Source organism: Prionailurus viverrinus, chromosome F2 (assembly GCF_022837055.1).
Source record: "Prionailurus viverrinus isolate Anna chromosome F2, UM_Priviv_1.0, whole genome shotgun sequence".
In the NCBI taxonomy this organism is placed as follows: domain Eukaryota; kingdom Metazoa; phylum Chordata; class Mammalia; order Carnivora; family Felidae; genus Prionailurus; species Prionailurus viverrinus.
Window position 1 is genome coordinate 12,202,548 of NC_062578.1, and position 25,377 is coordinate 12,227,924.

At 47.0% G+C, this 25,377-nt stretch overlaps 1 protein-coding gene across 2 annotated transcripts in view; it reads left to right on the plus strand.

Moving 5' to 3' along the window:
* CHD7 (chromodomain helicase DNA binding protein 7) overlaps positions 1 to 25,377 on the plus strand; it is a 191,131-nt gene that overhangs the window by 159,270 nt on the left and 6,484 nt on the right. The window contains exons 16-34 of one of the 2 annotated variants that reach the window (XM_047842070.1): positions 515 to 725; positions 1,491 to 1,686; positions 2,013 to 2,180; positions 2,673 to 2,852; positions 5,804 to 5,914; positions 6,004 to 6,209; positions 8,193 to 8,392; positions 8,589 to 8,748; positions 13,545 to 13,634; positions 14,090 to 14,193; positions 15,561 to 15,690; positions 16,083 to 16,155; positions 16,313 to 16,370; positions 17,051 to 17,279; positions 17,528 to 17,736; positions 17,862 to 18,533; positions 19,453 to 19,613; positions 22,258 to 22,485; positions 22,710 to 23,153. In XM_047842070.1, coding sequence (XP_047698026.1) covers positions 515 to 725; positions 1,491 to 1,686; positions 2,013 to 2,180; positions 2,673 to 2,852; positions 5,804 to 5,914; positions 6,004 to 6,209; positions 8,193 to 8,392; positions 8,589 to 8,748; positions 13,545 to 13,634; positions 14,090 to 14,193; positions 15,561 to 15,690; positions 16,083 to 16,155; positions 16,313 to 16,370; positions 17,051 to 17,279; positions 17,528 to 17,736; positions 17,862 to 18,533; positions 19,453 to 19,613; positions 22,258 to 22,485; positions 22,710 to 23,153 — 3,830 coding nt within the window. The remainder of the gene's footprint in view (positions 1 to 514; positions 726 to 1,490; positions 1,687 to 2,012; positions 2,181 to 2,672; positions 2,853 to 5,803; positions 5,915 to 6,003; positions 6,210 to 8,192; positions 8,393 to 8,588; positions 8,749 to 13,544; positions 13,635 to 14,089; positions 14,194 to 15,560; positions 15,691 to 16,082; positions 16,156 to 16,312; positions 16,371 to 17,050; positions 17,280 to 17,527; positions 17,737 to 17,861; positions 18,534 to 19,452; positions 19,614 to 22,257; positions 22,486 to 22,709; positions 23,154 to 25,377) is intronic. The other variant, XM_047842071.1, reaches the window with a different exon arrangement.

Sequence of the window (25,377 nt, forward strand, 5' to 3'; positions counted from 1 at the left end):
TCTTGGCTGTATTAACACGCAGTTATCTACAAAAACCGCTGCCCTGACAACGTAATGATTAGACCTCTGTTCCCTTGTTTCTCAGCTTCAGAACAGATTTTGTTGTTTGTGTTTATATTCAGCTAGTAAACAATTCTTCATTTCTTTAGCAATTTAGGTTCCAAATTTTCTGTAGGTATCTGGCCCGTGGCTTGTTTCTGCCACTTCTGGCTTGACAGTCTGTTGTTGAAATTCAGTTTCTACAGACAGCAAACATTTGTTTGTTGGAAAATGTGGTTTTTACCCGCCCCCCCCCCCAAATGTTTAAATGTGTTGTGCTTAAAACTTTGATCCCTTTTATACTTTCATGGTTTTGTGCAGACCTGACTCTTAGTAAGTGGATAGATTCATATTCATAAACATGAGTGTGGCATTTTGGTTCCTACAGTTAGCAGTGGGTTTTGAAAGCAAGTTCATTGTTTTTAGTAATAAAAACCTTTTACGGTATTCACGTTATGCTGTCCAATCTCTGCAGGTGCTGAAGAGAAAATTTTGGAAGAGTTTAAAGAAACACACAATGCAGACTCTCCAGATTTTCAGCTCCAGGCGATGATCCAGGCTGCTGGCAAGCTAGTGCTGATTGACAAACTACTGCCAAAACTGAAGGCTGGTGGCCACAGGGTGCTTATCTTTTCCCAGATGGTGCGCTGCTTGGACATACTGGAAGACTACCTCATTCAAAGACGGTGAGGCCACCGCACCACGAGAATAAAAAGGAAATAAAAAATGACCTTTCCCAGGGCTCCAAGCGCTTCACCTCCAAGTGACATTCGTGATAAAGGGGACGGAGTGGGGAGAATGCGTCCCCTCTCTTTCTAAAAACTGTCAGTGACCAGAGTAGGACTCCGCGTACTTTCCATGGCAGTTTTGTTTCCCATTTCTTTCATTTGACTAGAGGAGAATCGGTCTTACCTAAGATTGAAATTGTTTGTTATTTTAGTCAGCTGTCTTTTTTTTATTTTTATTTTTTTAACGTTTATTTATTTTTGAGAGAGAAAGAGACAGAGCACGAGCAGGGGTAGGGACAGAGAGAGAGAGAGAGATAGAGAGAGAGCGAGCAAGACAGGGAGACACAGAATCTGAAGCAGGCTCCAGGCTCTGAGCTGTCAGCACGGAGCCCGCGGCGGGGCTTAAACTCATGTACCGTGAGGTCATGACCTGAGCCGAAGTCGGACGCTTAAGTGACTGAGCCACCCAGGCGCCCCAGAGGTGTCAGCTATTTTTAGACTTAAGTTATTTTACTAGAGAAGAAGTAAAATAAAATTTAATTTTTGAGCATTCAACCGATTATATGCCAAACTGCCCTAAAAGCTATTTGCTCTGCAATTATTTCTGATAAATGATATCATTTGGGTACTACGTACCCCATATTGTAATACTTCGTTTACAAAAAGAAACAAGCGTCCTGTCGCCATGTATCAGGCCTCCTTGTTAATCCCGACGTTTTCCAGGTACCCATACGAGAGGATCGACGGCAGAGTGAGAGGCAACCTCCGCCAGGCAGCTATCGACAGATTCTCCAAACCCGATTCTGATAGGTTTGTTTTCCTCCTGTGTACACGGGCAGGAGGCTTAGGCATTAATCTTACTGCTGCTGATACCTGCATCATCTTCGATTCCGACTGGAATCCCCAAAATGATCTCCAGGTAAACACTCAAGAATATCGTCCTGAGGCCCTTTCTCTCTTTTCTTTTCATTCTTTCTTTCGTTCTTTTCTTTTTTTTTCCCCAAAGTCATTCTGTGATGGAGAAGCCCCAGTGAAACTAATACATTAAAGCCGTGTAGTCCCTAAGGCAGTGTTCCACGATCGGGCCAATAAACCAAGAGTAATCAATTTACTAATAATGTAAAAGGAATTTCTTAGGACGTTAACCTTCTGTACTGCACCTCTGCTTATTGGAACAGGTGCTTTTGTAGCTGACACTTGAGTCTTTTCTTTCCGTGGTGGCCATTCATTTCCTCTCTCTTCCAGGCTCAGGCTAGATGTCATAGAATAGGACAGAGCAAATCTGTGAAAATCTACAGGCTGATCACAAGAAACTCTTACGAAAGGGAAATGTTTGACAAGGCTAGTCTGAAGCTCGGCCTGGACAAAGCTGTGCTGCAGTCCATGAGTGGGAGAGAAAACGCTACCAACGGGGTAATCCACACCTGCCCAGACCTTTCCTTTCTTCTGGCTCCTTGCTTTTTGTAACTAATAGTAAGAAATCATCCAGCATCAGATTGTTTTTCAGCCTCAATATTTTCAGCCTAATTTGTCATATTTTCTTCTTTCCCTTCCCTCCCCTCTGCTCCCATCCCCTCCCCTCCCCTCCCCTTCCCTTTCCTTCCTTCCAGAGAGAGAGAGAGAGAGAGAGAGAGAAGGGGAGGATGAGCCTGGGAGGGACAGGGAGAGGTGGGGAGCAGAGGATCCAAAGCGGGCTCTGTGCTGACAGCAGAGAGCCTGATGCAGGGCTCAAACTCTCAAACTGTGAGATCATGACCTGAGCCGATATCAGATACTTAACTGACTGAGCCACCCAGGCGCCCTTACATTTTCTAAGTCAGGTTTTTCCTCCTTGAGTACAACGAAGCATTTGTGTGGTCTAAAACATTTCAATTCTAAATTATTTTAAATCTCTCTCTAAAACAGGTCCAACAACTTTCCAAGAAAGAAATAGAGGATCTTCTGCGAAAGGGGGCCTACGGTGCACTCATGGATGAGGAGGATGAAGGGTCTAAGTTCTGCGAAGAAGATATTGACCAGATTCTCCTGCGGCGAACCCACACTATCACCATTGAGTCTGAAGGCAAAGGTTCCACGTTTGCTAAGGTGCGAACTGACCTGAAGAGGCAGGTTTTCTCTAGAAGTGTAACAGAGTTCACATAAAGCAGGACCTTATAAAGTGCTCACCAGGTGCACATGTACCATTTGCTTTATAGTTGAGAGTTAAGAATTAATTATTAACTCCCCGTGGAACCCGTGATGCATAGAAGGTTCTTTGTGTGTGTTTTGGGTCCCCTTCTCTGTATGTGGCACTGGTTGTCATCCTCACCTTGGCCTCCTGTCAGCTCCCCCACTCCCAGCCTAATCCTTTACCTGTGTCCTTGACCCCATGCTCTCTACTTCTTGAGCTCTGACATCATACTTCCTGAGATCCTGATTCCTGACATAGCCTGTAACAGCAGTCAAGCCACTCCTATCTTTAAAAAGCCTCTCATCTGGTTCGCCCTCCAGCTACAACTCCATAACCCTTCTTTCACAGCTAAAATCCACACGAGTGTTATTTGTACCAGCTGTCCCCACGGTCTCCCTTTCTGCTTATTTTTCGACCTCCAGCTCGCACCCCTCCCCCCGCCATCAGACCAACTCTGGTGAAGGTCACCACCGCTTGACTGAGAGCGCCTTCTGAGGGCCCCCACTGCACGTCGCCCCACCCATCCACACCCAGGCCCACTTTACACCTTTATTTTTAACAGCTTTCTTGAAATGTAATTTACTTACCATAAAATTGACCGATTTTTGAGTGTACAATTCAGTGCCTTTACCATATTTGCAGACTTGTGCAGCTATCACCACATCTAAGTTTAGAACATTTCCATCTCCCCAGAACCCCATGCCCATTAGCAGTCAGCGTCTCCTCCCTCCCTTCCTCCTCTTCCTCCTCCCTCCCCTCCCCTCCCCTCCCCTCCCCTCCCCTCCCCTCCCCTGCCAAGTCCTTGGCAACCACTAATCTGCTGCCTCTATAGATTTGCCTGCTCCGGACATTTCATAAAATGGAATCATACAACATGTGGTCTTTTGTGTCTGGCTTCCTTCACTTAGCATGGTTTTTTGAGATTCATCCGTGTTGTAACATGTATCAGTAATTCCTTCCCTTTTTTTGCTGAATGGTGTTCTCTTACATAGATGCACCTCTTTTAGCAGTTGATAATGGACATTGGGATTGTTTACGCATTCACTGGTTGAAAACGAAATGTGGGTTGTCTCCACCTTTGGGTTATTATGGATAACGTTGTTACAAACATTTATGAACAGGTTTTTGTGCAGACACATCTTTTCATTTCTCTTCTGTGGATCCCATAAATACAATTGCGGGGTCATGTGTTAACTCTGTGTTTAACCCTTTGAGGAGCTGCCAGACTGTTTTCTAAAGCGACTGCCCCGTTCTCCCTTCATGCCAGCCGTGTTTTCGGGTTCTAATGTCTCCATGTCCTTACTGGCACTTTGTATTTTCTGACTTCTTGATTCTAGCCATATTAGTGAGTGTGAGGTGATACTCAACTCTGGTTTGATCTGCATTCATTGATGCTATTGAGCATCTTTTTATGTGCTTGTTAGCCATATGTGTATCATTTGGGGGGAAATGTCTATTCAGATCTTTAGAGTTACTTGTCTTTTATTGTTGAATATTAAGAATTCTTTATATATTGTAGATAAAAGTTTCTCATTAGGTAATACAGGTTGCAAGTATATTCTCCTAGTCTTTTCTTAATGGTCTTTAATTTCATTCAAGTCCAGTTGACCCATCTTTTTCTTTCATTATTCGTGCTTTTGATGTGTTGTCTAACCTGAGGTCACACAGATTTGCTCCTTTACGGTTTTTACTCTGACATTTTGGTCTTGGTCCCTTGTGTGTGAATCTTGGTGTGTGGTGTGAGATCAGGGTCCGTCTCCTTCCTTTTGCTCGGACATCTAGTCACCCCGGCCACGCCAGCCTTGAAAGGCTCCCTCCTCTGGGCTCTGTGACCCAGCACCTTCTCTCTCACGTCTTCCAGTTTCTTCTCAGGCTCTGTTCTCTGTCCTCACAGGCACCTCAGGTTCAGTATGTGCAGAACCTCATTCCCATCCCTCCACCCTGTGACATGCCCACATTCACAGCCTGCTTGTTTGCCTGAGTGATGCCGTTCAGAGGCTAGACTTGGCTGCTGAGGGTTTTCTTGACCTCCTCCTCCTCCTCTTTCTCCTCCATGCTTCACATCCACCCAGATTCTAACTCCTTTCATCTTACCTTTTAAAGAACGCATTTCTAGCCTGTCTCCTTTTGCCCACTTCTGCCGGAGCCATTTTCAGTCTTCGCCGTTCCCCGTGTAAATTAGTTTAGTAGCCTGTTCTACCCTCCCGTGCCCCAGGACATCGGTAGGATCTCTCTGACAGGTGGCTTTGGATACGATTGTGTCCATCTTGAGGTTATTTCCATTTTGAAAGAGTTCCCTGCTACCTCAGAACCCCGTTAACGGGACATGCAAGGCCCCGCATGGCCTGGTTTCTGCCCGCTTCACCAGCTTGACCTTTCGCTGCTCTCCCCTGACTACCTTTACCAGCAGCCACATGACACGACTGCCTTGCTTCTCCTCTGAGCCTTTGCACGTGCTCTGTCGTGAACGGTTCCATATGCTTTTCCTGGTCTGTGAGCTTCTAACAGCCTGGTCCAGGCATTATATTCTGGGGAGCCAGTTCTCTGTCCCAGCAGTGCCCGCCCTGCACCTCCACCCCCTCACGAACCTGGCTAGGGTCCCCCTCTGTATATCAGTTGCACCTGCACATACCTCTGTTACCTGCCGCTGATCACGCTGTACTGTCATCTTTTGCTTCCTCATCTGTTGAAACCCCTGGACAGAGAGCTGCCTGAGGGACGGTCTCTCATCCTCGCCACAGACTGCAGCATGTAGCACACAGTGCAAGAACGCATAGGTGTTTGGCTGGCCGAGTAAATGAAAACTGCTTTGCATTTTGCCTCTGAGAAAAGCATCTGAAAGTCATGCATATTTTTCCCCCTTTAGGCCAGTTTTGTTGCATCTGGAAACAGGACAGACATTTCCTTGGATGATCCAAATTTCTGGCAAAAGTGGGCTAAGAAGGCTGAATTGGATATTGATGCCTTAAACGGGAGGGTGAGTGAGAGGTCCTGCTCAAACCCTATCTACTACAACCCAAGGGGTGCTTTTTGAGAAGTTTTAAAGTTATCTGCTGTCTTTTTTAGAACAACCTGGTTATTGACACTCCAAGAGTGAGGAAGCAAACCAGGCTGTACAGTGCAGTGAAAGAAGACGAGCTGATGGAGTTTTCAGACTTGGAAAGTGATTCCGAAGAGAAGCCTTGCACGAAGCCGCGGCGGCCCCAGGACAGGTCCCAGGGCTACGCGAGGAGTGAGTGCTTTAGAGTTGAGAAGAATCTGCTCGTCTATGGGTGAGTCAGACTCATGTGAAACACAGAATTTTATTCTAAATGTCAAATTCTGACCAGCGTAGGGAAGGTATTTTTTGTGTGTCTGGATTTCTGTGACTCCCCATAGTGCAGCCAAGCAAATGGCTTTGCAACAACTTTGACGGGGCCCAGGGTTGTTTGGTAAAGATGCTCGCGGTTGTTCGGATCCTCGTGGATGGGAAGGAGCACAGCTTTGGCCCTTAAGGAACGATGTCAGATCCAGACTTACCTGTCGGTGACTAATAACGTAGAACGAAGTCTCAAGACCACAGATGCGTTTCCTGTTTTAGCTTCACATGCAGTTTGTGACTATAGTAGTCTTTCAGTACTTTTTTTCTGTTGCAAAAACCTGTTAAAGGCAATCGTCTTGGTTCTGAAGGTCTTCCAGCTCATCTCAAACATCCAGGGGTGGTTATTTCAACTCCAGATGTGTCGTGTTTGTCCTGCTGGACAACATGTCTCTGAAAGGCAGGAGCCACGTCTAATTCATTTCTGAATCTGTGTGAAACGCCACCCAGTGCTTTGAATGATGGTAAGGTAGATACCTGAATCTCCAAAGAGTTCTCTAGCACACCGTGGGACTGCAGACAAGTTCCAGTCAAAAAAAAAAACTGCCACCAAAATAATTTTTCTATAGGTCTGGTGATATCCTGCTCTTGATTAGTTCTTCCAGTGGGTTATCATTAATTTCAGAATAAACACAAACTCTCTATTAATCTGGCCTACAGGGCTCTTATCTGGCCCTTATGTGTCTTGTTGGTCCTTTCTGTGGGTAGCTCAGGCTTCTGTTGGGATAGACTGCCTCATCTCCTTCAGTGTGCCATGCTCTGTCTCATCTCTGTCTTTCTGGAAGTTCTTTCCACTGCCTAGAGTGTGAGCATGCACACACACACACACACACACACACACACACACACACAGTACACAGACTTGCTCTGCCCAACAGCTCCTGTCGTCGACATCAGCACAGGCATCACCTCGGCGCCCTGCACCAGAGAGTCTGGTCTGCACGTTCCATCGCACCCATCATGTTGTCTTATGACTTTGAGTAGCAGCCCTCTCCTGAGAGAGCCCCAGTTAGAGCTCCACGAAGCCCAAGACTCTTTTCTCTGTGTCCTCGGGGAAGAGTGCAATGCTAGCAGACACAAAATGAGCGCCAAATCAGTGATTTCTTGTGGAATAAATGAAGTTCAGCTGAAGCCCATTCTGTGTCTCAGCAGGACAGATCCCTAAGCCCTTTGCTACTTGCACCTGCTTGTATGTTTCAACCTAACCATCAAAGTTAGTAGCTGAGAGTTTTGCCGATAGCTTTAGAAATGGGATATATCAAGGACTCCTAAAGCTAAGAAGTATGCTTCGAGTGCGGTGTCTTTGAGGAAAGGGCTGCCCTCCTCCTCTAGGCATCACTATGTAGTAGACACCTCCTGGAGGCGGGGCACTGGGTAGGATGCTCAGATACCAGGGATGCACCTATGAGTAGGACAGTCAGGGCCCTGCCTCAGGGAAGGTGAACAAGCGGAAGCGGCCATCAACAGTGAGGGTACTATGGCAGGGAAGATGGCGCAAAGGGAGAGTCAGCCGCGGGTCTGTCCTTGAATTGGCAGCTCGAGTATTGTCTCCCGCTCCTGAGGCTAGGGGGAACGTAAGAGGGGGTCCCACAGACGGCGGCGTGACTTAATGGGTGGACGTCGCGGATTAGCCCGGGTAAGAGAGAGAGTCCGGCGCTGGGCAGGGAGAAGAGAGTTCCATGCAGAGAGAGCAGCGTGTCCCAAGGCCTGAAGGTGAGGATTAGCCCTGCAGTTTGAGGAACTGAGTACATAGAAGCCAGAGAGGCCCAGGCCGGGGCAGATGGCAGGGCCTGCCGGGGCGGCAAAGGCCTCCCTAACGCTGCTGCCTGCCTGTGAAAGTAAAGCCCCAGATCTAAACCGAAAGGCACCGTCTACATGCTGAATATCTGCTTTGCAGCTGGGGACGGTGGACAGATATCCTTTCGCACGGACGCTACAAGCGTCAGCTCACCGAGCAAGACGTGGAAACCATCTGCAGGGCCATCCTCGTGTACTGCCTCAATCATTACAAGGGGGATGAGAATATCAAAAGCTTCATCTGGGATTTGATCACGCCCACGGCGGACGGCCAGACGCGAGCCTTGGTCAACCATTCTGGTAGGTCCGCTTCATGTCGTTTGTACCGCAGGGTCCCGGAGAGCCACCCAGGACCCTTGTGACACAACCTAGACCCCATATCTCCCTGCCACACATGTGCGGAAATGTCCGAGTCTGACACTGTAATTGGGGTTGTACAAAACTTTTGTTGCTGTTGTTGCTGTTATTATTATTATTGTTATTGTTACGGCTCCAGGTTTATCGGCCCCGGTGCCCAGGGGAAGGAAAGGAAAGAAGGTGAAAGCCCAGAGCACCCATCCAGTGGTGCAGGATGCCGACTGGCTGGCGGGTTGCAACCCGGATGCCTTGTTCCAGGAGGACAGCTACAAGAAACACCTGAAGCACCACTGCAATAAGTACGTTGCCAAAGGGTGTGTGACATTGACTGCTGAGCTGTGATACTGTGTGGCTACAACTTTAGTACGTGTCCTTGTTTCTAACGTATGTTTTTGAGAGAGAGAAAGAGAGCGCATGCGAGCGACGGAGGGGCCGAGAGAGTCCCAACTGGGCCCCACCCCGTCAGCGCAGAGCTCGACGTGGGGCTCGACCCCGTGAACCGTGAGATCATGACCTGAGCCGAAGTTGGATGCCTGACCGACCGAGCCACACCCCGGCGCCCCTTTACTGTTTTCCTTGAAACGTGGTGCCAAGTCACACGCCAATCATACCATAGCCTCAGATGCCTGATTTGGTTTTTGTGTTGTCGTCGGTGCACAACACAATCTTCCCGTTTAGCCATCTGTGAGCACAACTCAGTGGCATTAATTACTTTCAGAATGCCACGTACCCATCGGCACTGTCTATACCGCAGAGCTTGTTGTTGATGCCAGTGTGAACTCTGCACCTGCTAAATGGTAGCTTGCTCGCTTCCCTCCCTGCCCCAAGCCCCTGGCAAATACCGTCCTCCTTTCTGTCTCCGTGAATTTGCCCATTCTAGGTACCTCATAAGTGGAATCAGACGGTATTTGTCTGTCAGTGTCTGGCCTTTTTTCACCTAGCATAACATTTTCAGGGTTCATCCACAGAATTTCATTCCTTTTTATGGCTGAGTGATACTCCATTAGACACGTACACCGCATTTTGTTTATCCATTCATCTGTCAGTGGGCACTTGGGGTGATGGGCTCCTCTCCGCGACTGTGAGTCATGCTGCTGAGAATGTTGCAGATAACTAAGTTTTAACCAAGGCCTGTTAGAGAGCTAATGTCAGCTTTATATGACCCCACCTTCCACCGGCTGCTTTCAGCAGAGGGACTGGGGAGTTTACCTGGAATCTTTTGCTTAATAGCACCTCAGTCGGTGGGTCCTTTTTTCTTACCTGTAAGCTTAGAATCATATTCCTTATCTTTCCTTCCAGAAACTGATTGTATGTCGTTGAAGAATATTGAATCTGAATTTATGTCATTGCTTGGAGCTCTGTTAACGATCCACACATTAGACTAGGATCAGCGCGTGCGCGGTTCGTCCCGTGCCCTGAGCCTGCCGTTTCGAGAACCGGTCGTAGGGCCAGCACCGAACAGCTCTGCCACTTGTAGCTTCGTGTGGCCTTGGGCAAGTCCCTCAGCCCTCCTTAGGACTCACTTCTGTTAGCCGCGCAGAGCTCTGCAACAGGATCTCACCTGGATGAAGCAGGATATAAAGAAATGTGTATCTCTCTTCCAAAGTAGCCACAGAAGTCTGAGCACAGCTTCCCGTGGGTGCTTCACATGGATTATCCGTTTGACTTGTCTGAGACAAGTAGTGCTGTTTGCTTGGTTTTCTTTCTTTCTTTCTCTTTCTTTCTTTCTTTCTTTCTTTCTTTCTTTCTTTCTCTTTCTCTCTTTCCTTCCTTCCTTCCTTCCCCCCTTCCTTCCTCCTTCCTTCCTTTCTTTCTTCCTTCTTTCCTTTCTTTCTTCCTTTTTTCCTTTCTTTCTTCCTTCCTTCCCTCCCTCCCTCCCTCTCTCCCCTCTTCCTTCCTCCCTTCCTTCCTCTCTCTCTCTCTCTCTCTCTCTCCTTCCTTCCTTCCTTCCTTCCTTCCTTCCTTCCTTCCTTCTTTTTCTTTCCTCCCCATTTACCTGACAAAGAGATGGAGACTCTGGTACTTAGGGCCTCAGCTAGTTAGGGAGGCAGAGCCAGATTGGAAGTCCAGAACAGATGAGGGCAGTGCCCTTGCTCTCAGTGACCCCCACCCCCTCGGATGCCTGCCTTCTCCATGAGGTCACCCGAGCCTCATGTGACATAATTCCCAGGGAGCCCCTGCTGCTCCGGCCTTGCAGTGATGGTGGTTCTTGTCCCTTCTTAAATATGGTAGTGCCTTTGGGGACTACCTTTGATCGCTATCACTAGATTCTGACTGACAAATTTTTTCCTTTTTGAGTCTTTAAAACCATTACCTCAGACCATTTTGGTGCCTCGGAAACGGTTTTGTTGTTACTGCTGTGGCATTATAACTCTCCCTAAAATGCTGCCCCACTTACAGCTATTAGAAAACTTCTGTTTCCTGTGGTTTATGTCAGCTTTGGGTCAATAGCTCTCTGAGTTCTGGAGGCACACAAACCGGAAGTGAAGTGATTCAGTGTGGGAACGGTGGCTCCTGTGCCCGGGTCCTAGAGTGACAGGGGCAGTAGTTTTCAATTTCCCGTTCTGAGATCAGGGGCGGACTCTTGTGGAGTCCCCTCCCTGATTAGTATGTGAGACGTAGCTAGGGTGCTCTTTGCCCGTGGTCGCGGGAGAAGACCGGCAAGGCTTGCCGTCCGCTCTCTGGAACTCGTGAGGAGTCCCTTTTTCTCCCTGATAGATCTTGCCTCGAGACTTCTCAGGGCCTAAAGTGGGGAGAGGTTCGTGACTGGTAAGAGAATAAGAAACGCAAATTGAGGGGCCTCCTAGAAAATAGCCAGTCAGTTCTCTTCAAAAGTTTCAAGAGACAAAGACAGAGGAACTGTCTCGGGTTAAAGGAGATGAAGGGGCAGGAGAGTTCGTTGCCATATATGGGCTTGGACTGGGTGCAGGTCCAGAAAACGGTCACTAGTGGGACAGCCAGTCAAATGTGAATGAAGTCTGGGGAGACTCATTAGTAGGCTGGTCTGTCGGATTTACCAAGGGCGGACTCCTTAGGGTCAGAGCCCGTCTCCCGTGTGGTACCTACCACCATCCTGCTGGTACCCACCTTGTGTTCCACAGGGGCACTGAGCTTGCCAGTTGCACTGGTTCGAATTTTACCTCTAGAAGAAAGGTGACACCCACAGTTAGCTCTTGAAAGCCTCCACGTAATTAAAATTCCTCCCAAAGAAGAAAATTTTGTCTTCTATCAAAAGGGAGAGAAACCGGGGAGCCTGGGTGGCTCAGTCAGTTAGGTGTCCGACTTCGGCTCGGGTCACGATCTCACGGTGTGTGGGTTCGAGCCTGGCACCGGGCTCTCTTCTGTCAGTGCAGAGCCTGCTTTGGAAGCTCTGTCCTCCTCCCTCCCCCTTTCTGCCCCTCCCCCGCTCCGGCTTGTGCTCTCCTTTCTCCCAGAAACAAACATTTTAAAAATAAGAAAAGGGAGCGAATCCATTCCGCTCATGGCCACTGTGCTGAGTTTTGGTGAAAAACAGAATCCGGCCAAGGGTGGAGAGTGCTTCCTGTGTAACTGCCTTTCCTGAGCATCCTCTCTAGGCAGGTCCTGGCCCGTAAGGGCTCTAACCAGAGAAGAAGTGAGGTGCCAGCCATGGAGTGCCATACTGTTAGTTTCCTTTTGCCAGTTCAGTGTGGCACAGCCAGTTTTTAATCCTATCGAAAGAAAACTCTCGAACAAATTAAAATTCTACCGTGGGGCGTACTCAGGTATTTACAGCCTCACACTCTATCTAGAGTCCCCGGTGCTCAGAAGCAGACACCTGGTGGAGAGGAAGGCGTATCACGGGGTACCTGGGCGTGTGTGCGGGAGTAGTCTGTTTTGGTGAAACTGCCCGTATTTGTCATTTTGATATTTTCAAGGACACTTGCCACGTCCTGAGAGACAGTGTGCAGTGCTGGAGTCAGGAGGCCTACTCCCAAGTGGTCCATGCTCAAGGTGACCCTGTGACCTTGGATATGTCACCGGTCTTCTGTGACTCTCAGTTTTCACGTCTGTGAAATGGAACTTGTAACGTGCCCCGCTTCACCGTAGGATTATCGTGAAGATCAGATGAGCTAGTATCTGCAGACGTGACACGTGGGCAGTAACAAGCTCTGTGAGTGAGTGATGGGATCAGCCAGCCAGGGGACAGCACTTAGGCACTCGTCAAATACCGGTCCTGAATGCCGGTCAGGGGATGTCCAGCAGGAGAGGCTGGATTCAGAGTAGACGTGGGCCTTCGGGATTTGCCAGGGGGGCTTTACTGAAAGAATTAAGTTTATGCCACCGAAGAAATCCGGACGCTATTGAAACTCTGGTACCTAGAATTCCAAGCCTTTTCGGAAACTTACTCCTTGAAAATGACTAAGAACTTCAAGGAACCGGACGCATTTTAACCTCCTTTGTGCCATTATTCTTTAAGCTACAGCCTAGGCTTCCAGGTAACGTAAACTAGAAAGAATAAATAATGCTTAATATTCCTTCAGGGAGAAGAGTGAGGACCCACCCCCTCCCACACCCCCATCACCATCTTCCTTTCTCGGAAGCAAAGTTGTATAATCTGAAAAACCTGACATTCCATATTGAGGGTTTATTGTAAGGTAGTAAAACCAGATTTTATATCTCGTTTATTCCTACAACTTCTGATGTGCTTCCAAAAATGGTATTAAGGCAGCAGCTGAGGAAATTTTATGAGATAATGAAGCAGAACAGTTACTGAAAGCCATCTGCTCAGTTGTTTACAAACTTGCTTCAATACTTCAGAGGCAGTGGTAGGGTACGTGTCTAAACTTCACAAGCTGCACTAGGTAGAACGGAATGAAGTGCGCCTGGGCTGGGCTGAGCCCGGTCCCTCTCTGTGCAGCGCGAGCGGTTGCCAGGCAGGCCTGTTGGAAGCCAGCAGAAAGCACCACACAGAGGTGATTATGTGCCACCATCTGTCACGCTTCAAGCCTACCATACAGCATGGCTAATCAGCCTTGGCAGGATGATGGATGAACAGCAGCAGCTGCCAAAAAGCCACTGTTGGCAAACAGTCCTGAAGTGAAGAACTTTTTCTCCCCTCTGTCTTCCTCTCCAGGGTCCTGCTGCGTGTCCGCATGCTGTACTACCTAAGACAAGAAGTTATAGGAGACCAGGCAGATAAGATTTTAGAGGGTGCTGACTCAAGGTTAGTGCAAACGCACGCCGCTCTGGGCCTCCGCGTCATAATCCGGGAGGTCGGGAAACACCGCCGGTTGGGTTTCGGCACCTCCAGAGACCCTCGGGGCCGCATCTCCTTTTTTGCGCCTGGGAGCACGGGGGGCGCGCGACGGTCATCGGGGAAAGCGTGTGCGGGTGTGCGCGTGTCCTATAAAAAGGTGTGCACTGCATGGCTGGCGTTCTGAGGTGACCTTCAAAACGGGGCCCCGTGCGACGAAGTTCATTTCTGGCTATGGCAGAAAGCGACTGGCCGACACCCTTTCTTTTAACCTTTGCCCGCTCCCCCCCCCCCCCCCCAACGACGCCCAGATGCTTGTTGTGGGAAGGGGGCGTGTGAGCCCGTGTACCGTGTTTGTGGTTACCCGGGATCCTTTTTTAATCTTACGTGTGTTGCGAACATTATGTGAACGGTTGTCTTTATAGTGAGGCTGATGTGTGGATCCCTGAACCCTTCCATGCGGAAGTCCCCACAGATTGGTGGGATAAGGAAGCAGATAAGTCCCTCCTAATTGGAGTGTTCAAACACGGTAAGTGAAGTTTCTGTCCGACCACATCTTGACTGTGTGGCTTTGTCGTTAGAGCTCTTCGCGTGCTCTTTTCCAAAGTCATAATATTAATGAGGATAGTTCCAAAGGACTCTTGGCTTCTTCCATTTTCCTCTACTAAAAATCTAATACGAACTGTAAATATCAGATGCTGTTTTTGAATGTTTGTTGAGTCTTTGAGAAGAAAACATTTCTTTCTTGGCTGTAAATAAAACCCAAACCATATTTGTTTTAATAATAGCCAAGTCGTCCTATAGCTCTCCCTAAACTTTGCTTCGAAGCATGGCTCCCCTTGCTTAGCTCTGCCAACCCGTGTCAAAGTGGACGGTGGGCTTAACCTCTGCTATTAATCTGTACAAGTGCCTCCTGGGCTTTGTTCCAAGCAATATTTCACAAATGTCAGTGCCGAGAACTCACGGCTCCCCTGAGTGGGATGCAGCCTTGTTAACTTTGAAAGGCTGGGGGATGCAGAACTGGCATGATATATACAGCGAGCGATTCCTGATTATAATCCCAATTCTCTGGGGGTCACGGAGGTATTCTCAGCAGCCCAGCCTGACTAAAGGGGAGAATGATGGCTTATAAAACCTTTCATGATTACAGTTTGGCTTGCGGCTCTACAGCAGTTAGGAGCGGTGCGTTCTATGTAGTACACATCCTAATTGAATTGTGCTGTTCTGCCTACGTACTGCAGCCGCGTTTTGTGAGCTCGGCCTAAAAATCATTTTCCCGCAGTGCACTGTTGGGATCTGCCATTTTCCATCTAGTCAACTCGGGCAGTCAAAAAGCAAATTGCAGTTTGAAAACCATGGAGGGAACAGTGTCGTCTTACTGACATGCATCATCCTAAACCTAATAAGACAGGTTCGCTGGCCTTACGTAGACAGGGATTTTCAGCCAGCGGTGCGAGTTCCTGCAGGACTGAAGCCGCTCACAGGAGGACGGGGCGGACGCAGAGTACCCTGCGGAGGTCATGAAGGAGCATTATGAAGCCTTTTAAATGTCAAGCAAAATTAGATCTTGGGGAAAATGGGGTCAAAATTCTTCCCAGGCATCTCGCAGTTATTTTGAACCTGTTTTTCCGGTAGTGTTTGTGGTCATTCGGCTGAGATCCCTGAAATGTAACTCGGCCCCCCCCCCCACCCCCACCCCGCGCCCCACCCCGCCCCGCCCCACATCTGGCCTGCAGTGAGCGTCCTATGGAATGCTTCCCTAAAACAAGGTTCCTAAGTGATCGTCTCAGCTGAGGGATGAACTTGGTATACCGGGGCAGTGCTGTGATTTTTGTCAGTGATGGCCCTCTTGCTGTTTCTGTGCATGTCCTCTGTGGGCCGGTGGTTATGGCACAGGCTACGAGAAGTACAATTCCATGCGAGCTGACCCCGCACTGTGCTTCCTGGAACGAGTCGGGATGCCCGATGCCAAGGCCATAGCTGCCGAGCAAAGAGGAACAGACATGCTAGCAGATGGCGGTGACGGGTAAGAAGGACATTTAAAAATTTTAATAAACTTTATGTCAGTGTCACATCTATCGGCAGTGTTCAGTTCTTATACCGCGCTAGGCACTGCGTTGCGTCTGATATGAACTTCCGTGACGTTTACCAGGAGAGTCTGTTTATGTGCCATAACGATTATTTAAACACCATGTATTATCTGGATAATCTGAAACATGCTTGTTTTTTCCAAATGATGACACTTCCCCCGCCCCAGCCCCTTCCCCCATGACCGCACGATTCAAACACTGATAGCGTCGCCTTTGATGTCAAATCCAGAATTAAAATTGGCGCTGGGCAGGCTAGTAGTCTTTTGCGAGCCCCCTCAGTCTGTTGCTTATCTGTACGATTTAAACGTTTTTTACAACTTTGATACAGGGGAGAATTTGATAGAGAAGATGAAGACCCGGAATATAAACCAACCAGGACTCCATTCAAGGATGAAATAGATGTAAGGACTTGAGTATATTGACTTTTACGGCACCAGTAAAATATTATATGCCCATATACGACTTGTTAAACTTTATAGATGGTGGCCTTCTCCTTAAAAGATAAAGCAAAGTGAAACCCCAAATTGAAAAGATTCTGTTTCTTGCTTTGCTTTCAAGGAATTTGCAAATTCTCCTCCAGAAGATAAGGAAGAATCCATGGAGATCCGCTCCACAGGTAAGGCTCCGCAGAAGCCCGCAGAGCAGAGCAAACTATGCCGTGAGGCATCGCTCACGTGTCTGCCCTCGGCTTCTCCATGAGTGTCGTTTCTTCTACGCCGACTCTTCCCTTTTGTGAGTCATTTTAATTCTTGTTTATTTTTCATAACATTGAATTTCGTTGATGAAATAACTATTTTTTGGATTAAGGTAATTTACATGCATTTATTTACCGGTCAGCGGAAGCTTTTCAGCATCTTTGGAAATCTATCTCTTGGGAGTAGGGAGGGCATTTGCTAGGTGTCTGAAATAGTGCAAGTTTGTAGAATGCTGACCTTCCCTCTAATGTAAAATAATCAGCGAGCAATCATGTGATTAGCTCTTATGGTCAAGATTGGTATGCCAAGTACGTTACAGGAAAACATCCTCATATTGTCGTTCGTGGCGTAAAGTATGTTTCTTTACGTAAAACTGATGAGTAAACGTGCTCCCCCCCACCACCAAGGAGTTAAAAAAGAAGCAGTTTGTAAGTTTCATACTAATATTATCCTTTATTTATATTTTAAAAATGAGAGCACGAAGATGCCCTTTCCCACACTGTCATCTGAATGTTAATGAGTCATCTTGTTTTGATGGAAAATCCTGTGTATTGCGAGATTGCAGCTACACATTTCAAAAATATTTTTTCCACTTCCCCAGGCAAGCACAGCGAGAGTAATGCTGAGTTAGGCCAACTTTACTGGCCCAACACCTCGACCCTGACCACCCGTCTGCGCCGGCTCATTACTGCCTATCAGCGCAGCTATAAAAGGCAACAAATGAGGCAAGAGGCTCTAATGAAGACTGACCGGCGGAGACGGCGGCCTCGGGAGGAAGTGAGAGCACTAGAAGCGGAAAGGGAAGCTATAATATCTGAGAAACGGCAAAAGTGAGTTTCTGCAGGGTTTTACTGAGCTCCTGGTATGTGCCTCTCTTCTCTGCCCTTCTCAGCCGGCAAGAGGCGAGAATCACGTCCCAGATAATGATCAAAGAAAGTCTCAGTACATCAAAGCTGTCTGTCTCTCGCCCCCAGAATAAGTACCATACATTAAGTTTAGGGGAGAAGGGGAAAAGAATTAATAAACTTTAAGCCTGTTTACTCAAGTACAGTTTAAGCTGATGTCTTCTTGCTCATAGGTGGACAAGAAGAGAAGAGGCTGATTTTTACCGTGTGGTATCCACTTTTGGAGTTATTTTTGACCCCATGAAACAGCAGTTTGACTGGAACCAATTTCGAGCCTTTGCCAGACTTGACAAAAAGTCTGACGAGAGTTTGGAGAAATACTTCAGTTGTTTTGTGGCCATGTGTAGGCGAGTGTGTCGAATGCCCACTAAGCCAGATGATGGTAGGTTCTTCTTGTAACGAAAGTTCTATGGTAAAAGGCCGAATAAAGTGAAAAATAGAGAGTGAACAATTGAAAGCGTACTCAGGTTTTTTTTCCAAGTGAATACAATTGTTTTCATGTTACAGAACCACCTGACCTCTCCTCCATGATTGAGCCAATCACAGAAGAGCGTGCCTCTAGAACTCTCTACCGCATCGAACTGCTGCGGAAAATACGCGAGCAGGTTCTTCATCACCCTCAGCTGGGAGAGAGGCTGAAGCTCTGCCAGCCGAGTTTGGATTTGCCAGAGTGGTGGGAATGTGGGAGGCATGACCGGGACTTGCTGGTCGGCGCTGCTAAACACGGGGTCAGCCGGACGGATTATCACATCCTCAATGACCCCGAGTTATCTTTCTTGGATGCGCACAAAAACTTTGCCCAGAACCGAGGGGCAGGTAACCTGTCCTCCCTGACTCCACTGGCCGTTGGATTTGGCCAGACTCCTGCCGTCCTCCCGTCTGCTCACGCCCAGGAAGAGAAGGCTGCGGGACAAAGCGAGGGCAAAGCGGAGGAGTCTGGCGGCGTGACCACCCAAGAGAAACCCGAGGGGAAGGAGGAGGAAGAAGAGACCGACGGCAGGGAGAAGGACAGTAAGCAGGGCTGTGAGGCCGAGGCGAGCTCTGTGAAAAGTGACCTGAAAGGGATGGAGGTCGGTGCCGACACAGGGCCCAAGTCTATTTCGGAAAAAGGTTCTGAAGAGGACGAAGAAGAAAAGCTGGAGGATGATGATAAGTCGGAAGAGTCTTCCCAGCCTGAAGGTAATGCCTCGCCATTCGGTCCTCTCTCCCGGCCCCAGTGGGGCGGCCGTGACAGGCCATGATTTCCTGTCACGTGACAAGGGCTCTTGTTTACATTTTCAGGGTAATTTGTGTACATGTTCCTCTGGACGGGTGGTGTCAGGTTATGCTTAGGCGTACGTTTTGCTCCGATGTGGCGTGGAAACACGGTATTTCGAGCAACTTCAACGCCCAGAAGGGTGTTACGGGCACGTAACAATTTCCAGATTAAGAGGAGGGGTCGGCTTGATGGTAGTGGTATCAGAAGAATTCCAGATGACTTTAATTTGGACAGATACACGTGAAGGACAGGGGTCATTCACTGAATAAATACTGGTGATTATTTTCAAACAAATGATGCTTAATTTTAGTTTTAAATCAGAAGTAAAGGGTAGAAGTAGAATCTGAAGATAACCAGTGTTCTTTGTGAGTCTCAGTTTGGTTGCTGTTCCCAACACAAAGGAAAACTAAATAAAGCATCCTGTTGTACTGTCCCTCTGGAGCTGGGGCTTGGTGCTCTGGTGGGTTGTTAGCCTCCCTCCTGTGGGCAGGGCTGTGGGGGCGGGGGGGGGGGGGGACCACATCGCATGGAGAGGCTCTTGAGTCAGAGACCTGGCTGTCATTCCACCTCCTCCGAGATGCACGGGCACAATGTCAGATAACTAGTGACGTCACCTCCCTAAGCCCGTCTGCTTCTTCATCCATAAAATGAGGAGAACACCATCTGCACAAAGGGCCCGTTAGCAGCTTTAACAACACGATTATAAGATGCCTAATACCATAAAGTAGGTACTCAATAAAATGGAGGCGAGTGGTATTCAAATTTTTCACCCTGTCCTCTCTAAACTTCTTCTCCAGTGACACTGTGGTCGTGAGTAATGCACACTAACTCATTTCTTAGCAGGAGCTGTCTCTAGAGGGAAGAATTTCGATGAAGAAAGCAATGCCTCCATGAGCACCGCTAGGGATGAAACCCGAGATGGGTTCTACATGGAGGATGGAGACCCTTCAGTAGCTCAGCTCCTTCATGAGAGAACATTTGCCTTCTCATTTTGGCCTAAGGTTGGTGGGGGTTTTGGGGTTTTTGTTTTGTGGGCCAAAAAAGAGTGGGGGGGGGTACGGGAAATCATTCCAGTTTGATTTTTCAAGTAAGTGTAAGGTCAACTTTGACACAGGGTATGAGGACTGTAGATTTTTCTCATGTTTTAAAGTCTGTGCGGTACTTTTGTAACAGGATAGGAGAGGTGATGTGAAAGGAAGGTAAAAAGAACCCTTCACATGGATCTTTGGCTCCTTGAGGTTTTTTAGGCTGGCGATCACGTTGTGCGGTATGGTCTATGGCCTGTTGTTTCCACAGACTCACCCTGTAGCAAAATGAAGTGTGTCCAGGTCTTTCTCTTTCCTTCCTTTGTTCCCTGTTTTTTTTTTTTTTTTTTTTTTTTTTTTTAATCGTGGTAAAAACTACACAACATGAAATTTATGATCTTAACCAATTTTATTTATTTATTTATTTTTAATTTTTCTTTTTTTTTTTTTAGCGTTTATTTTTGAGACAGAGAGAGACAGAGCATGAACAGGGGAGGGTCAGAGAGAGGGAGACACAGAATCCGAAACAGGCTCCAGGCTCTGAGCTGTCAGCACAGAGCCCGATGCGGGGCTTGAACTCACTGACCGCGAGATCATGACCTGAGCCGAAGGCGGACGCCCAACCGACTGAGCCACCCAGGCGCCCCTGATCTTAACCAATTTTAAATGTACACTTCGGTAGTTCTAAGTATATTCACATCACCATAAGATCTCCAGCATGTTATCTTGCATGACTGAAACTTTATACCCACTAAACGGCTCCCTCTCTCCTCTCCCCCCGGCCTCTGGCAACCACTACTCTCCTCTCTGTTTCTGTGGATTGACTGCTTTAGATACCTTGTCATAGGAATGGAATCACGCAGTAGTCACCCTTTCGTGGCTTACTTATTGCACTTCTTGTCATCTGATGCTCAAGGTTTATCCACGTGGCATCATGTGACAGGATTTCCTTCCTTTTTAAGGCTGAATAATATTCCATTGTGTGTACATATCACATCTCCCTCTCTTCATCTGTCCTTGGGACATTTGGGTTCCGTTCCCTTCTTCGCTTATTATAGTGCTCCTGTGAACACGAGTATGCGAACATCTCTTTGAGAACCGGCTTTCAGTTCCTTTGGGTATACACTCAGAAGTGGGATTGCTGGGTCACGTGGTAATTCTATTTTTGATTGTTCTGAGGAGCCTCCATACTGCTTTCTGTAGCAGTCACACCATTTGCCATCCCGCCAACAATGCACAAGGGAAAAATATGTGGACATTTAAAAAATGTGGGTTTTAATTTTTTTTAAATCTGAAACAGAGCTTTCAGAGTTAAGACACCGTCATAGGTTTGGAAACTCAGCCCGGGAGAGGGTGGGCTATTGACCCATTTGCTCCAAACAATTATGAGGTAATTCCAAATGTAGTTATCTGCAACCAAAAGCAAAATGGAAATTACTTTTTTGGCTAACTAGCATAATTTATAATAAATCCCTATGTAATTTGGGTCTGTTTCTTTGGGGTGGGGACATAATCATTCTAATCACCATAACAGGGCTGTCTGGTTTAAAACAAACAACACAAAAACAGTCTCAGTTGACTGATCCCCAGGCTGGTCTTCCACAGTGTCAGCTATGTGAGAAACAATGTGAAATTTTTAGCTGAAGAGTGTACTGTCAAAGACATTTTTTTTTCTCTGTATTCTCTGTTATGCTGATTTCCCTTATTGAGTATAGAAGAGTTTCCCAGATCAGTAAAAAGTCTGTTGTGGCAGACACTTTTAATCTATGGAAACTGGGCCTAAGAGCTGTAATTAGAAATTTTTAATGTACACGCTTCAATGAAATTTGAAGTGATAATAGGTGGGGAATGCAAATTGACATTCATTAGGTGTTCCTAGGTTGGTGCCCATTTTGTAATGCTGAACTTTATTAATAGTGACGCTAATGATGTCCCACTTCCTGGGACATATTTCGATCCAGCCTGTGGATCTGAAACACCAGAACTTCCAGAAGCTAAATGCAGGGTTCCATTGTTGTCTGCTGGTGTTCACCACCAATTCTTCAAACTTGAACAGAAGTTACTCTGGAAATATGGGGGATATTTTAGAGATGGTTACGTAATGTTTTCTCATTTGTGTGATCCGGTGTTGATAGTTGAAAAATACTAGGTTTTCTATGTTGGGGCTATCTTAGGACCTCCCACCACAGCAAAGTAGTTTTTGTGGATTTTGTTTATTTACTCACTTGTTTTTCGTTTTCTTTTACTTTTTTTCCACTGGTTGAGTTTTTTTTTTTTTAATTTTATTTTATTTTTTAAGTTTATTTCTTTGAGAGAGAGAGAGCAAGCAGAGGAGGGGCAGGGAGAGGGGGGAGGGAGAGAATCCCAAGCAGGTTCCACTGTCAGCACAGAGCCCGATGTGGGGCTCCAACTCATGAACCGTGAGATCATGACCTGAGCCAAAATCAAGAGTTGGACACTTCACCGACCGAGCCACCCAGGCGTGTCCTGCCCCCCTCCCCACCCCCCGTGATTGCCTTTGAAACCTTTTATGCTCTTTAGCATCTTGATGGAAATATTTATCTAGTGATTTTCACCCCGTCTTTGTTGCAATTTTGTGTGACTTTTCTTCTCCCCCCAGGACCGAGTAATGATAAACCGATTAGACAACATCTGTGAAGCCGTGCTGAAAGGCAAATGGCCAGTAAATCGGCGCCAGATGTTTGATTTCCAGGGCCTCATCCCTGGTTACACGCCACCCACCATGGACAGTCCCCTGCAGAAGAGGAGCTTTGCCGAGCTCTCCTTGGTCGGCCAAGCTAGCATTAGTGGGAGCGAGGACCTCACGACTTCTCCTCAGTTGTCAAAGGTGAGTTTGTTTTGCTGTTCAGAGGTGAGCTCTCTGAGTCTTTGCTCAGTTTGGAAGCTCGTGTCTCACTGGTCCTACTCAGAGTCAAGATGGCTGCCGTTTCCTCAGCTCTTTTTCAGCAGTTATGCATGTTTAGTTCCTGAAGCTTCTTGTTCTTTTTTCTGAAAGCCAGCCCGTTAGCAGATACAGTTTTGGCTCACTGTCGTGTTGTAATTTTTCAATAGGAAGACGCCCTAAACCTCTCTGTCCCTCGCCAGCGGAGGAGGAGGAGGAGAAAAATTGAAATTGAGGCCGAGAGAGCGGCCAAGCGGCGAAACCTCATGGAAATGGTTGCTCAGCTGAGGGAGTCTCAAGTGGTCTCAGAAAACGGACAAGAAAAAGTTGTAGATTTATCAAAGGCCTCAAGAGAGGCAGCAAGCTCTACCTCAAATTTTTCGTCTCTTACTTCAAAGTTTATCTTGCCTAATGTCTCGACACCGGTGTCTGATGCCTTTAAGACTCAAATGGAGCTGCTCCAGGCAGGCCTGTCACGCACACCCACGAGGCATCTGCTTAACGGCTCCCTGGTGGATGGAGAGCCTCCCATGAAGAGGAGGCGGGGAAGGAGGAAAAACGTGGAGGGTCTTGATCTGCTTTTCATGAGCCACAAACGGACGTCATTGAGTGCAGTAAGTTAAGGAGCTCACTTCCATTGTGTGTGCCCACGGTGGCAGCCAGAGTCCCTGCCATTCTGACGACACTGGCCTGTGCTCCTCTCAGGGATGTGGTATTAAAGCTGGCTTCTTCCACTAAAGAAATAGGATCACAGTGAACACTCGTGGTTCTGGGCTGAAAAATTGTGTCGAGCATTGATACAGATCACTCGGCCTGAACCAAACGTAGCTTGAGGATTTATTCCTCCCGAGATCCTGATATATTGATTACTCTCGGAAGACTAGCCCAAAACAAAAACACGTTCTTCTGAGCCTATAATTGTTATCTCTGAATTCCTGAGGCGGAAAAAGCTTCTGCTCTTAAAAATATTGTTGTTTGGGGTTCTGACATTTATTAGATTAGTATAAATGTTGAGTTTCAGACTGGAGATTTGTGCTCATATACAGAGCTAGTGATGGCAAATTCTCCTATCTTTGTAACTGCAGCTGTTTTTAAAATCTCAATCGGAAAAAAAACAAAAAAACAAAACGCGTTCTAGTTTAGGTTTGTATGAAATGTATGTGCCAATGGATTTTGACGTTTTCAACTCAAAGGAAATGAGGACAGTGGGACCAAAATAACCCCTTCCCTAATCTTCAGTCACCCCGCTTACACATGCGCTGCCTGGGCAGTGACGAGGGTTTTACCCCAAAGAACCCAATTTCATGTAGTCCATTTTTAAAAGGACAAATTGGTACCAGGCATCTTAAGCCTTATCGATTTGGAACCCGGATCAGCATAGGGACACTGGAGCTGGCTTGTGAACGAGGAGCCAGCACTCCAGGAGAGACTCTTTCCCTGGGCAGGTGGGACACAGTTTGGGAAACACTGGAATTTGAAACACGGAGGAGGGAGACGTTTCTTTCAACAGTTCTTACTTTTTCCAACCCTATTCTTATTTGGTCATTTTTTTATTTCTTAAATTTTTTTTTAAAATGTTTTTATTTCTTTTTGAGACAGGGAGAGACAGAGCATGAGCAGGCGAGGGGCAGAGAGAGAGGGGGAGACACAGAATCTGAAACAGCCTCCAGGCTCTGAGCTGTCGGCACAGAGCCCGACGCGGGGCTCAAACTTACGGACCGTGAGATCATGACCTGAGCTGAGGTCGGACGTCCAACCGACTGAGCCACCCAGGCGCCCCGCTGTTTCTTAAATCTCAAGAAAGCCAAATAACTTAAAAGGGCAGTAAAAGGAGTGGTTGAGTTAAAGGTTAGAAATGGCAAAATAGCATTCACTGGGATTTGCCCTCTGGTGGGGTCTGACTGAAACAGAAGCTTCTGGGTGATTAGAAGTTAATTTCAAAATTCATTACCATGTACCAATCATAATAATGGTCATTTCTGTGGAGCATATGATTACTTTTAGAATCTTATAAAAATACACCTTGTAATCGATCAACTGTGACTGGTTATTCCCTAAGTTCAAATGCCGTTTCTAGGTGTGTGGTCCCCAAAGTGTACCACTAGTGATTAGCCTCCCTACTCGAAACCACCCTAGCACTTGGATAGATTTTGTTCCCTGAAAATCCTTTCTCCATAAGCATCAACATATTGGTGAGTTTCTGCATCTCACACCTCTATTTATTCACTACTGTATTTAATATTTGAATCGTAGCACGTATTTGTCTGTGGTCCAGGCATCAGGAATTAACAGTGTGAACCAGGTGCTATTTCCTATTGTAACTATGTACTCTGTGTTAAACTTCAGGCTGACTTTATGCATTTTACATATTTTCAGTCATCCCTAAGAACGTATTGATGCCTTTCCTTTTTCTAAAGTCACATAAGCAACCCAGCTCAGAATTCCTAAGAGATGTTAGAGGATGTATTTTTAAATTTTTGTTTCTCTTACTGTCAAATGTTAGAATTTAGGGGTTACGTATTTGGTATTGTGCGAAGTTATGTGCATACACATAAAATACAAGGAAAATGCTGATTGAGCTATAAATAAATGGAATAGTAAAGAGGTATAAAGGTCAGCAATGTTACTTATATGGAAGAAGACAAGTCCTAAAGTCTTTCATTGTGTCCATACTCAAACTGGAGACCATTTTGCGTTGCCATGAAAAGTAAGGATACAGTCATCCTACATCCAACAACGTGGTAGAAGTTGTCCCTGTGTGCACTCCCTGCCCCCTGCCCGCCCCCCCCCCCCAAAGTACAATGCAAAGAATAAGTGCTAAACAAGTGCTTGCACTGG